Raw genomic sequence first — 14,209 nt, 5'->3', positions numbered from 1 at the left:
TTTGTTTCCAATGTAAATATAACATCACATTACCTGTAATTGTTGCAACATTATTGTTTGGAATGCAACCACACCAGGCATGCTATGTACCTTAGGTCGTTTTTTATACATGGATTTAGCCAGAGCTGACACGCAAAGTATCACCGTCAGACACCCCTCTTGAAAAGTGTTCACTCATTAGATATCATTGGGTCAGACCTTTGTTACCTCTAAACAGTCTCAATATATAGGTACACCGACATTCAAAACTCTCCAAACAATCGCTCCTCACATTTCAAGATCTCAAAAAAACCTTTACTTTCCATTCTCTGTTTACACACTTTGAAAGCCAGTCTAAAAATTAAACCCTGTATCATAGCTAGTGTTAGATGACATGTTTTGTTCTTTTTCTCACTTGTTCTACACACCGACTACATTTTAGTAATTTTAAGAGTGGCTGAATCTAGAAAATCATATGCAAATGCTTTGTGGTGAGTGAGGGTAACTACTTTCATCGCCTGTATGAGATCTTTATAATAAGCATGGTGATGATACCACTTTGGTGGGTCAATATTGACTCAAAGACTGGCCTTCATGTTTTGTTTCTTATTCTTCAACTTGGGTAAAATGGGGGACCACATCAGCTTAGAGTCCTTCTAATCTTATTATCTTGAACCAAAACTCTGTTTATAACTTTTGACAATTTTCCTTGAGATATTTTGATAAGAAAGAAAGCAAATGTGTGGGCGAAGGACATCATTTCAGACTTAAAAGTTTAGTTCACTTGAATGTATTCATTTACGATGATCCAATTATACCTACACATGTAAAATGTGATGCTTCAGTGCACCAGTATGAGTTATGATAGCAATATTTCTTACTGTTGTATTTGAAATTTTCATGCATCTAACATCAGCATTGTCACCTTTTTTTAAAAATGTAAGCCATTTTGAAAATGGGGTCAGATGCACCAGAAGACATGCATTCTTATCTCCACCCAAAATTAATCATTCTGTCACCAACAAAAACAAATACTATCATCAGCTGCAGATACTGGTGTAAGAAATCAAATAAGAATGATCAGAAAAATAAACTACTTTCTCAATTGCAATCGTGGTGACAGAAATCACTATCAGTACAATTTTGTGATATTTTTCATTTACAACACAAAAGAAATCAGATAATCTGAGAACTGTTCCTGAATTCTGGTGTCATGCTGTCTGTGTTATACAGAAATGAGTACCAAACTCCATTTCACTGCAAAATTCTAGAGGACACTTCAAAGATGTTTACTGCAAGCATATAACAAAGCCCCTATTCTGTAAAGAAAGGAACTCTGGTTTAATACAAATCAGCTGAATACTATTGTGTGCATACTTGTCTTTTGTTGATGTCTATGAAAGTTGGCACTCCTTCACTAATGCCCCATCCCCTAGGGCCATAGGGGCTTCAAACCTAGAAAGATTGTACATAACAGTTAGAATAAAAACATCATCCTGCTCCATCTGCAGCCACTGCAGGTTAATCACACAGTGGCATGTCTACTGTATGATTGATTGGTTATACCCGGTATTATGGAACCCCTCCTCTGTAAGATCACTTATGTTAGCATGAGTGATCCTATGGTAAGTGGGTATGGCAGTACACATTAATCAATCAATCATAATGTAAAGGCCACTGTACTTTTACATTTTCATTCACAAATAACATCCTTAAAGGATAGTAATACATGTACTGACTTATGGTTTTACTATAAATTTGATATTAGTGAATTCAGATAACAACCTTCTAACCCAGGGACACAAAAAGATATATTAAATATGACTACACTACTATAATTTACTGGTATTAAACCTTTATATAAAATGTGAAATTTTCACCAGTCATCCTCAAGTCATCTCTCTACACTACCACTGCCAGCCAGATATAATCACTCACTGTGCAAGGGAAATGCATCACACATCATGCCACACTGACAATGGGTTCAGTGAAATGCAACCTGAATCAACCCACCAGTCTATCACAACTTCCTTCATGCATCCTAGTCAGAAGGATGTCAACTTTAGAATTAGAGTTCTTGACAAGATACCACACTTACAGCTGGGTAACTTGATATGACAATTTCTTGGTCAGCCTGGGGGAATAGCTTCCTCATATGATAAAATCCAATTACTGTATAGATATTATCTTTTTGATTATGTTCAATCCAAGATAACACTTACTTTGTAGTTAAGCACTCTACATACACATGCATAAATCCATTGGGAAAATGTGAGAAATAATATAACAATACTGTTTCCAATCATTTAGCTTTGGTTAAGAAATTATTAATATCTCTGTTAATCAGTTTAACTGTGCAGTGTTAATGTCTTGTTATTTTGGCAGATGGGTTTAAAACAAATGATAGGATTTTCATCCTCTAAAACATAGCAGTTAAATATTCTCACTCTCAAACCCTGATGATGAAACCATACTGCTTATGCTTGCTTACATGCATGTCGTATTGCTATTTTTGTTTTATAAGAGATGGTCAGATAAAATTGAATTGTGGAGAACCTACATTTTGCACAAATTTAAACCTTTTCTTAAATTGTTGGCTAAGTTCAACCATAGACCCTTTGGTGTAGGGTCTATGGTTCAACAGCAAGTGCAAGATTCTGTATAAATAAAGAGAACGAATTCGATATCCTTGAATACTTACTTGTCCTACAGTTTGCTTTGCATTTGTTAAGTACACAATCAAAATATGTTTGTATCTAACACTAAACAACTTCAATCAATTATATAACAAAGTCAATTCAGTGTATATAGTAAGCTAAACAATTTACATGCACTTCCTACACCAGGTGCCAGTTAAAAGTACCCTGCCAAATTAGATTGGGGCTTTATCATTTAAATGATACACCTATAGTAACATCTGTCAGTGAAATTTATTCCTCCAAGACAAATTTGGTACACGATTTTTTTGACAAACATTTAAAAACAAAGTAAATCGCTTAGACGAATTCGCCAAGTTTAATATATAAACAATTGCGATCTGTTGTTTGGCATTTAACGTGTCTACCTGAAGGTGTATCTCTTGTAAAATAAAAATACTGGTCACTTTCGTGTCAAAGCCTTGCCTTGGGACCCAGGCTTAAAATGCAAAAACCTATCTTACGTAATTCTAAGGTCATTTTGAACATATAATGTTGACTTAACTTTCGGATCTCTTACCTTGGAAACTAAAAATACTCAAATTCCAATGACCGTATTGACATGGCTTGCAAGTTGAATGAAGTTTTCGACATCACTGATCAGCTCGTTGGTAGCAATCGTTTCGAGAACGAACAACTGAATTTGGTGAATGTAAAATATAATCCACAGGATTTAAACGACCATGGCTAAAAGTTCGTAGCAAAAGCAATGCTAGCGTACGACCAAATTAGCTGTTTGGTGTCGTAAGTACACACAAAAGTGCGCAAACTACAGAACACTAATATTCACTGTCCAGTGCTATCAGCTGTGGCAATCGTTCGTCTTCATTTTGACCGATTCAGTCGTCTGCTTCGGAGGTCGTGGAGTTCTGTAAAACAACAATTTGGCGCGATGCTATTTGTACTTTGAAAATTTGCTTGTTGTTGCGATGGTGCAGTCAAATCCAAAAGTATAATAAGGTAAATATGTAGAGCTAAAATAATAACATATCCAACAGACTTGTCTCTCATACACTACACTCTATCGCCATTATTGTGAATTGAATGCAACAAGCAAGTAAGCCTGTAATGACATCAGAATATTAATTAGATGCAAATGTCATTGTTCATACACTTCACATAGGTAAGGCTTTTATATCGTAAAGAATATTTTACAAGGTTAAAGGGTAAAAAATATATTTCAAATAATAAGTTTTCATACTGACTGTAAATCTAATGCAACCTATGTATGTAGGCAGTTAACGCATAGTCAAATTACGCATAAATGTACCGAGAGTATAAATACTATTTAGTGTACCTCCATTATAAAATGGTATGTTCCGGGTTGAAAGGTCAATACAATTCTGTCGCAGACCACAGACAAACAAAACAAAGATTCGATTGAACCAGCCATGGTGATGGTGCATGCTGGGTTGTCCATGCATGCATGCTGACCATTGGGTCCAGATTGGGTCATTCACATCTATCAGTAATTACAATTCTCGACGATGGATGATTATGTCAGAGTGTTGTAAATCGACCACCGTTTCCATTTTTTTGGAAACAATAACACACAAACATTTGCATTTAATAATCAGTTGCCTCAGTGAATTTCGTGCACTTCATGTTCATAACTTTCTGTGGCTTAAACTCAACATCAAGGCATACCAAATCTACAAAAGTTTCATAATTTTCATTAAACGTGAATGCGTTCATGTGGAATATATTACATGTAATTGGCCTTTATTAAACTATTTTACTTTTTTTCTGTTTGAGTTTATTGGCTGCCGTGTTAGGGGCGAGAGCAATAGTTCAGATAAAAAAAAACACTATTTTTTTAGTTAGGCTTCAGACTCCCACCACCTCTAACCATGGAAGTATACTTCCATGCTCTAACTAAATTGGCCAAAATTGAAAATGTTTCAGATAGACAGTACAATCAATTTCAAATCAGTATGTAGTAGTATGTAGTGCTATGAATACAAAGCCAGTGTGTAATGAGGACTGATAGTAAATAGTTCTTTTGTCACACTTTACTTTATTTTTTAGTGCCATGCATTTACTATAGCAAAAATTCTTCCATTTCTCAATTTCACGACATTTTAAAACGAAATATTTGTATCTAGGGGTACAAAACAGATCCACTAAAAGTACAATCGTTTTTTTGGGTGTGGGATAAAGTAAGAGTTTAGTTTTTTATCCTACATTGAACATATTGATCTCGCTCCTTACAAGCTATAATCTGTTATTTCTGCATGTGTAGTGTTGGCGAACGTTGCTGTTGCTCTCACAGGGACACGTAATAATATTGCTTATATTATATTGTTGTTTTCGTAATATCACACGAATCCTGGTACTACAAATGTATCAATACACTACAAGGTGAGGGCAGGAGGTTTGTTTTTTTGTTTTGTTTTGTTTTTACAAAGGTGGGGGACACATATTCGTCACAATGTTATGTTTAGCCTGTAGACAAGGAAAAAAAATAATCTAAGAAACACTGCTTTTCCCTATTGTTGCTGCCAGTGTCGTCACTGTTATCGTTGCCATCTCTGTATGCTGATTATTTAGCTGCAATAATTGTAGCGTTAGTTTTGATTTTGAGGGTTTTTTCTTTCTGTTTTTAAGTTTTTTTCTTTCCTGGGTTTGTTTTGAGAAACTTTGTGAACTTCGAGCCCAATGAATTCATTTCCCCTCTACATTGAAAGGATTCTATTTCATACTCAGTCTATTCCGAAATTTTAAAATGTTATATATCAGCTAATTCCTGATTCCAGACTACAAGTACCTGTAATCCTGATATGTCACACTTTTGTAAGCTAATTGTGCTACACATTTTTTTGTGTGTTAATAACAAAAAATTCACTTTTTCATACGGTAAATGTGTTGCCATCGAAATGTGTGCACTTTATGCCTATTAATAGGCTAGTAAAATTGGGCATATTTGTTATTTTTATTCTTTTGTATTTTTTCTTCATGTTCTAAATGAATTCTTTTAAGATAAAAAATCCTGGGTAAAATAGTCATCCTCATCTCATGAATATTTCGTTTGTTTCTAATATACTGTTGTTTTCCTCAATTGCAATGTCTACAGACTAGGCAAACTATGACAATGTTTGACTTGAATATATTCCCCCCTCCCCAATGTTAGTTACTAGTATCTCCTAATATAGAGGGTATATTGATACACTTGTAGTAGCAAGATTCGTGTCATACTTTCCTCGATAATCTAATAATCTAAGCAATACGTGTCCCTGTGTATACATGCTAATATTGTACCATAGACCCTACACGTACGAGTGTACACTGACTGTGTGTAGGGTACATAGCATACGTACAGCGCCGCGACTTTCTAGGGGGCGCTATCACTTCTGAGTGTAAACATTTAAACATGGCTGCGCCCCTGGAGAGAAAGTTCGACGTGGTCGTCTTTGGAGCAACAGGGTTTACGGGCCAATTTGTGGTTGAGGAACTTGCCCGTGTCACTGAAAAAGAGAAAGATCTGAAATGGGCAGTTGCAGGTCGCAATAAATCTAAACTTGATGGCATATTGCAACAAGCACAGAAAGAAACAGGTGAGAATCGCGCACGCCCATCTCTCTTTGCACAGTGTCATACGCAGTTTCGAGCACAGTCACATGTGTGTTGTCATAACACCAGCGATCAATCGTGAAACCAGAATATTTCGTTTGTAAGCGCTGAACTTTATTTCCCTTTGAATCCCAGGTATATTTAATCGAATTGCATGTAAAATTATTGGAAACTGTTTACTTGAGCACAATGTTGTGTAAAGTCAGACCCTCCGCTTGGTGGAGGGTCTATGGTGAAGTCCACCACAGGGGTAGACGTACCTACCAGAAGGACACAATCGGAACTGCAACTGTGGCACAATATTACGTGTGCATGATTTGGTGTCTTCTATAATTTGTCACGTTCGAGTTACCATAGATGTCTCACCTATACATCCATGGAGTTACATACATTTATTTAATTCAGGCAATCGAAAATGCTATTGCTATGCTTTCTTCTTGCTTGTGCAATCATGTGACCCTCTGAACTGGATTGTAAAACAAAATATTTGGTGTTAGTTAAACTTTTAAACGGAAAATAATTTGTATTTTATATTTGTATTTTATAGTCAAGTGCTCATGACGGGGTTGGGAGGAACCTTATCAAAAATAAGTATCTTCACTGAAGGCCAAAACTTGTCATGTTGAAACTTGTCTTTCTTCTGGCACCTTTAACTGACAGTCTTTTAAATCTGATCATAGTCCCATGATAGAGTGATTTGATGTACGAGTGATAGTGCTCAATGGTGATGAAATTATTGCTATGGGGGAAAGTAACTACAATAAAAAAAATTGTTCTTAGGTAGATCGGTAGAATCATATGGTGTGAATGGATCTAGAAAAGAAAAGTGAATGTAATAGAAAACATTAAATTAACAAACTTATACATCTTTCAGTCTTTGGAAGTAAATTACCATCAATTCTGCAACAATTGTTAGTGCTACAGGAGCTTTGAAATAGTGAGACAAATCTATGAATTGTATAAACTATAAATGTTACCATAAGAAGTTTGATTTAGTGTCATTCTCAAGGATATTGATTATGAAAACCATTAAGAAGATTATCATGTTAGGAAAAAAAGTGTTCTGGTCTCATTTGCATATTAAAGTTGTTAGTAAAAGAAATGGTTAAAGAGAGTCAATTAGTCTTCTTATTGTGATGTTGTGGTCAGTACTTCTACAGTTCATTTTAAAGTGTTTGTGCCAAATGTAGCAGTAAAGTATCCATAAAGGTATCAAAGCAATCAGGATGTGAAGAAAAGTCTTTTTTGCTAATTTCAAATTGGAACTAACTGTAGATATTGCTGTCTGGGTTGCTCATATATACACATCCTTTATACAGGAAAGTGAAAGTATACTAAAAATGTCAGATGTACTAACTTCAAACACACCTTTTAGCTTTAAAACAATGACAGTCTCCTTGATGTGTTGCACTCATGGTTCATCCCAGTATTCCAGTCGTACATACAGAGGCCTGGAATCTAAAGCATTGATCTCTTCTATTCAACAGTGGCAGCCATCTCTTCTCACAATGTCTATTCCCACCATATATCAAATTGATTATCTGAAGACAAGAGTGAAAATAGTTGATTTCGCTAATCATTGCTATTTTAAAGACAGATTTCATTTCATTGCACAGGTAAACAACTGGATAATGTTGAAGTCATTATTGCTGATGTAAATGATGGGGACTCAATGGCTAAACTTTGTCAACAAGCCAAGTTGGTTATGAACTGTGTAGGACCAGTAAGTCAACTGCTTGCCTCATTGCTTAGCTCTTGCATTGATTTATCTTCTCAGTTTGCCACAATGATATTACTATGGAAGATGTGCTATTGGCAAACTGAGGTAGTCACAAATCAAACTATTGTCATTGCACATGGTAGATTACACACATGAGTAAGAGTGGTGCCTTTGTTGTGTGGAACAAATCACCCTGCAAGATAGTGTAAACATTGAATGAGGTTGTGTGTGCCTCCACTTTAGAAAAAAAACTTGCTATCAGAATCATCACCCTACTGTGAGTGTAATCACATCACATATGTTTAAAGGTTATATCAACTTCTCACAATAAGTAGTTGTAGTTTGTGTCTGTGGTAGCTTGTGGATAGTTCATCTGCCATTGTTATACATTCATCAGAAAGACTTTGCAAGTACACTATTTGAAACTCTAGATTGAGCATGGTATACAATTTATCTTGTAGAACAAGCAAGGCATATTTATAACTTGAAATTGTGGTTTTATCATTACAGTACCGTTTTTGGGGAGAACAGGTTGTCAAAGCCTGTGTAGAGAATGGAGCCCATCATTTGGATATCAGTGGTGAACCTCAAGTAAGATGTGTTATCGTATTTGCTTGATGTGGGCATATGCGTAAAGGCAAAAATGATTAGTGATTGGTCAGAACGATTGAGACAGTGAGGTGATTCCAAAGGCTGATGTTTTGTATCTCAAGTCTATACATTAAGGATATTATGATATTCATATTTTGTATGATGTTGTAAAACACCTTGATATCGTTATTGGTTGATACTGCTTGCATAATGAGTACACTAATTTGCAAAAATGAATGGTTTACAGTTGTTTTCAAAAGTGTGCAGTTTTATTTGAATATTGGGTTGACAATGGTGTCATACAATAACAAAATATAGCACTATGACAGCAAATGCTCGATTCACCAGCACTGACATTGTTTGCTCAAAATAGTGCATTGATAAGTACAATGTATAAAGATTTACTGCTGTGTAACTAAACATGTGTCTTCTTGGAATTTTCTAATCAGTTTTTGGAGAACATGCAGTTAAAATATCACAGCCTGGCAAAGGAGAATAATGTGTATGTTGTTGGAAGTTGTGGGTTTGATAGCATTCCAGCTGATATGGGAGTACTGTTCTTGAAAGAGAAATTTCCAGGTATGTTGCATAATTCATAACATAATTCATAACCTTCCCATTTGAAAGATAAAAAGCACCTTATAAGATGTATGTACTGGTACACTGCAGTATGGAAGTATTATTTACACAACATAGAATTCTAAAACTAGCAGGAAAGAAGTTTGCAATGTAGTTTAATAAATCTGTGTATGTATTGCAACTTACTGTAAAATAGTAGAGACTATATACCGTAGTTCAAAGTTTAGACTGAGAAATGTCTATTAATATGACAGAACCCTGTGACAAATGAGTGCAAAAGTGTGGCATATTTGCACAAGTGCTTGCAGTGTTCTCTGTGGCAGTCCTTTCATAAGCATAGAGTGAAAGTGCAGCAGAAAACACTTCAAGCATGAGTGCAAATACCCCAGAGTACCCACACTTGCACTCGCTTGACATGGGGTTCTGTTGTGTTTATCTGAAACAACAACTTTCCATAAAAATGACACTATGCGATCACTCGCTTTTTGTGTAGAATGAACAACCATGTGCTCATTGGCATATCATTCACATGCAGGTATGCAGTAATATCTTTGGTATTGCGCTGCAGTATAAATACCACTTGTATGCGTGTGCATCGGTGCAAGTATAAATCTCTGCTACATATGTAATAATGACATGACAATGGCCATATTCATTCAGTCATTCTTAAAGATGAGTACATCTCACAGGTTTTTGTAATGTTCTTGATGTCTTACATTATTGTACACATATATTGTTACAGGTGTGCTCACCACAGCTGAAAGTTTTCTGACATTCCATAGTGGACCAAAGGTAAGAATATAGCATGGACATCAAAGCAACATCTTGTGTATTTTTCATATTGTAGCTTTGCACTACAGTCTTGTCATTATCAATAACTCTGGTTTCATTCACTGAGATCAAAAGCTGGAAATTTCAGGAACATAAAAGTTTGATAGAATGATGGTATCAAACAACATAATACCTTGATGCAAAATCTAGGTTCATAGGGGAGGGTAGTGGTCTACAACCTACCTGGGGAATATTTCCTCGCAAGACCTGCACGTCACTTCCACCTATGTTCAGTGAATGAAACTAACATATTTTATTAATTAACATCCATTTCCAATTAAACATAGCAAATTTACAGTGTATCCTACATATCTCACAAGCTACCCCATAATTGTTTTATTTAAATATCTCTATATAGGGAACTAATATTCATTATGCCACCTGGCAGTCTGCCATTCATGGCTTTGCTGATCAAGGTAATCTGAGGAAAATACGCAAACAGTTGAATCCACAACCATTGCCAAGATTGGAGCCGAAGTTGCCCAAAAGGTTAGAATGTTTGTAGTAAATTCATTGCATTATAAAATATGTTTGTCAAAGCTTTCTTATCATGTCAGCTGACTGTCAACTTTGCCTTAAATCAATACACCTCTACTGTAAATCTACTCTGCATCTCTGGACTATGAACCAATATTAAAACAGGGAAGCAGCAGAGTTAAGGAAATGGTACAATAGATGAAATGTACAATGCTCAAAGTTCATTTTATCAAATTATTTTATCAAATGATGTTTGCTTTCTATAGAGGAGCCTTATTTTTCAATCCTGATGTGGGTAAATATTGCTTACCATTTCTTGGAGCTGATGCATCAGTTGTCAGAAGAACACAACGATTCCAGTATGAAAATGAAGAAAAAAGACCAGTAAGCTATACCAAGATGATTGAAAGGATATCTTATTTGTGTGTGTGTGTGTGTGTGTGTGTGTGTGTGTGTGTGTGTGTGTGTGTGCGTGTGCATGTGCGCGTGTGTGTGCATGTTTACATGTGTTCATGCATGCATGCGTGCGTTCATGCGTGTATGCATGTGTGTTTGTCTCGTGCTATTGAGTGTGCATGCATATTCAGACATGCATCTCAGTATGTGAATATCATACATGTAATACATTCCAGCAATGTTGTTTTGGGTAAAGTATGAATGCTATTCAAAACATTCACAACAATCAAATAGTGCTTATCAACCATGGCAATGAGATTGTCAGCCAGCCAAGACCAGCTAATTTGTCTCAAATCATGTTTAGTGTACATTGCTTCATTTACTCTGTTAGACTTCACCAATTGATACTTTCACCATGATAATTAACTTTCTCATTATCTTGAGCAGCTTCAGTTTGGTGCCTACTTCACTGTAGCAAGTCTTCTCTACCTGATCCCAATGATGGTTGTTGGTTTGATGTTTGGTGTCTTGGCCAAATTTAAGTTTGGAAGAACTCTACTGGAGAAGGTATGAAACTTTATTTCTCTGACAACTTTGACATGTGATACAGACTTGACATGAAAAGTACTCTGTATACCTCCTTGCACCTTGTTTGAAGAATTTGAGTTTGGGCTGTATTATTTGACCGTTGGGCCAGTGCAGTGTTCTCAAACTGGCAACCATTTTATTCTAATGTCGATAAATTTACCTGTCTTTCTAAATAAATTGTGGGTGAAACGTGAACACATTATACTCAACAACTGTCACTGGTTGCCAGTACAATACAGAATTGATTACAAAGTTCTCCTGGCCACCTATAAAGTGTTACGTTGTCTTTACTGTCTTACTTGTAAGACACTTTTCCTGTGAAGCCTAATCTTTGTACACACTGATCATCAGACCAAGTATTTACTGTTTGGACCCAACTATAGACTCAGTTCCTTTGGTGGTCATGCTGCACCATGTGTGTGGAACTCTAAAGCTACAACAGAAATCTGGTTTATCAGGTGATATAGATCAGATTGTGTGATATTGTATCAACTAATTTGCTCTTTTGCACAATTTGTGTCACACAGTTTCCTAAGTTGTTTTCTGTTGGCATGGTAACACATGAAGGACCAACCAGAGAACAGATGGCCACTACATCTTTTACAATGACATTCTTTGGAGAGGGATTCAGTAAGAAAGATGAAAACATGACAACAAATGATATGAAAATGGTTACCAAGGTAGCAGGACCAGGTGGGAAATATGACTACACACATACTTTATTGTAGCATTGCACTCTTACACACAAAAAGGATAATAAGTAGTCATAGTAAATGTTTGATATGTAAATCTGTGAATGTGTGTATCAGGAATCTCCTCAGATGTCAAACACAGTGTCAGTATTTTGACAGATTCAGGTATGTCATTATCAATATCAGTACAAATGTTGATATGTAGAGAATAGCATGCATCACATTTAGGTATTATCATAATATGTATCATAACATAACAAACAAACAAAGTGTACTGATTGATTGCATCAGTCAGTCAGTCAGTCAATCAATCAATCAGTGAGAGTGAGTGAGTGAGTGAGTGAGTGAGTGAGTGGGTGTGAGTGAGTGTGCAAGCAAGTGAGTGAGTGAGTGAGTGAAAAATGAAATACATTATTTATTATTTCTGTTATCTATCTGTTCATTGCTTCATTTGATTGTTACTTATGTTCTGATACTCATTTATCTAGTTGTTTATATGTTTATTTGTTTTTGTTTTTTGTGTTGTTTTCATTACAGAGCCAGGTTATGTGGCCACTCCTATTGCCATTGTACAAGCTGGTCTGACATTACTCTCTGAGCAAGAAGCACTGCCTGATAGGTAGGTATATGGTACAGTGTATAAACCTGTTCTGTTATTTACTGGAAAAAGTTAACATCTAGTGGTTATGTTTTGTCATTTCACAGATACGTGAACTTTTGTGCAGTGTGATTTTGTCATTTTATATATAGCAGAGACATGCATGTTGACAATAGCAGTTATAGTGATTGACAGTTGTCAAGGGTTACAGGACATTATGTTATACATGTATCATCATAGACAGTAGTGTTTAATTGCAGACAATTATTATTGTTATATTGTGTTTGTATGTTTGTTTGTTGCAGTGGTGGTGTTTACTCACCTGGGGCAGCCTTTGCAAACACCAAGCTGATAGAGAATCTCGACAAGCATGGTATGAAGTTTACAGTGGTCAGTGAAGCTAAAACAAAGTAATGGTCAATCACAGACTACTGTACTTGCTATAGCGATGGTCTGACAATAAATGTATCTATGACTTAAAACAAACAACTTAAATTATATAGCAAAAGTTCAGAATAAACCCATACCAACATTTTAGCCAAGTTCAAAAAATAGGAGTACTTAATATACAACATATATCATTTAGTTATTGGAGCTTTGGTGGTAAAACCTGGGTTTTGTCATCTATTTGATCTTCTGAAAACTTTCCAAATTTTTAGTAACTTTTTCAATGCAAGCAAAATGCTCAGTGCAGGTGACTCTTTAGATATGGTATTTAGCCATGTGTGAATGTTTTGTCAGTAAGCTTGTCAAATTTGTAGTATCAAATGACTCTAAAGAGGATAGATATGTAAAGAAAGTTGCAAATTTATTCAAATCAAAGAAATGTCGGTTTTGATTCTGTTGTTTATTGAAGGTCACTAAAACAAATATGATAATTCAAAAGTATTCAAATTGTGTTTTAGTATATTCTAATACCAATATTGTTATATTTGATAAAAGGGTGGTTTACACAATAACCAAATAATAGGAATTTTTATGTGCAATACTTCAAGTATTTCATTTGGAACCAAAATATTCTAAAATACAGAATTTTTAGATTATACTGAGCCAACATTTATTTACGGGATTGAATTGAACATGATGCACATACTAGCTATAATGCAAAGTTTATTTGAGACCCATTGGATTTCTATGTGCTATGATGTATGCTTTATAAATCTTTGGTATGATATTTACTATGACTTTGTAATTCTCAATAAACAAGCTATTTTGGTGCAAGCATATATGTTTGTGGTTGGTTTCCTGTAGGTGTTGTTGTATGTGTTTGAATGTTTGATAACATTGGTTAACTAGACTGAGACCACCCAGATGAGAATCTGGGGAAATGTAATCCAAAGTCGCCCGCACCAGAAGTCATACAGTACATTTCTGTCAAGTCATGAAAAATGGGTTTATGATGCCTGTTTGTTGTAATTAAGATGTATCAGTCACTTGACGACACATGATAATATTTCGCAAAGGTACCTGGATTGTTGGATGTGAAGTATTC

General features: G+C 35.5%; 2 protein-coding genes across 2 annotated transcripts in view; one reads left to right on the top strand and one right to left on the bottom strand.

Annotated features, from left to right (window-relative positions):
• The window catches only part of LOC144453544 (uncharacterized), a 42,430-nt gene extending 39,091 nt beyond the window's left edge, over positions 1-3,339 (bottom strand). The window contains exon 1 of the mRNA XM_078144858.1: positions 3,196-3,339. The gene's annotated coding sequence lies outside the window, so the exon portion shown is untranslated. The remainder of the gene's footprint in view (positions 1-3,195) is intronic.
• A 2,706-nt stretch (positions 3,340-6,045) lies between these two features.
• On the top strand, positions 6,046-13,902 carry LOC144451320 (saccharopine dehydrogenase-like oxidoreductase). The gene is made up of 11 exons (XM_078142128.1): positions 6,046-6,229; positions 7,862-7,968; positions 8,476-8,556; positions 9,006-9,135; positions 9,878-9,927; positions 10,325-10,455; positions 10,710-10,827; positions 11,287-11,406; positions 11,955-12,120; positions 12,657-12,738; positions 13,023-13,902. The coding sequence occupies exons 1-11, from the start codon at positions 6,046-6,048 to the stop codon at positions 13,129-13,131; spliced, it is 1,278 nt and encodes a 425-aa protein (XP_077998254.1). The 3' UTR covers positions 13,132-13,902.
• Positions 13,903-14,209: the final 307 nt, after the last annotated feature.

This window comes from Glandiceps talaboti, chromosome 2 (assembly GCF_964340395.1).
Source record: "Glandiceps talaboti chromosome 2, keGlaTala1.1, whole genome shotgun sequence".
Lineage (NCBI taxonomy): Eukaryota > Metazoa > Hemichordata > Enteropneusta > Spengelidae > Glandiceps > Glandiceps talaboti.
The sequence above is the reverse complement of the archived record's forward strand: the minus strand, read 5'-3'. Positions and strand labels throughout refer to the sequence as shown.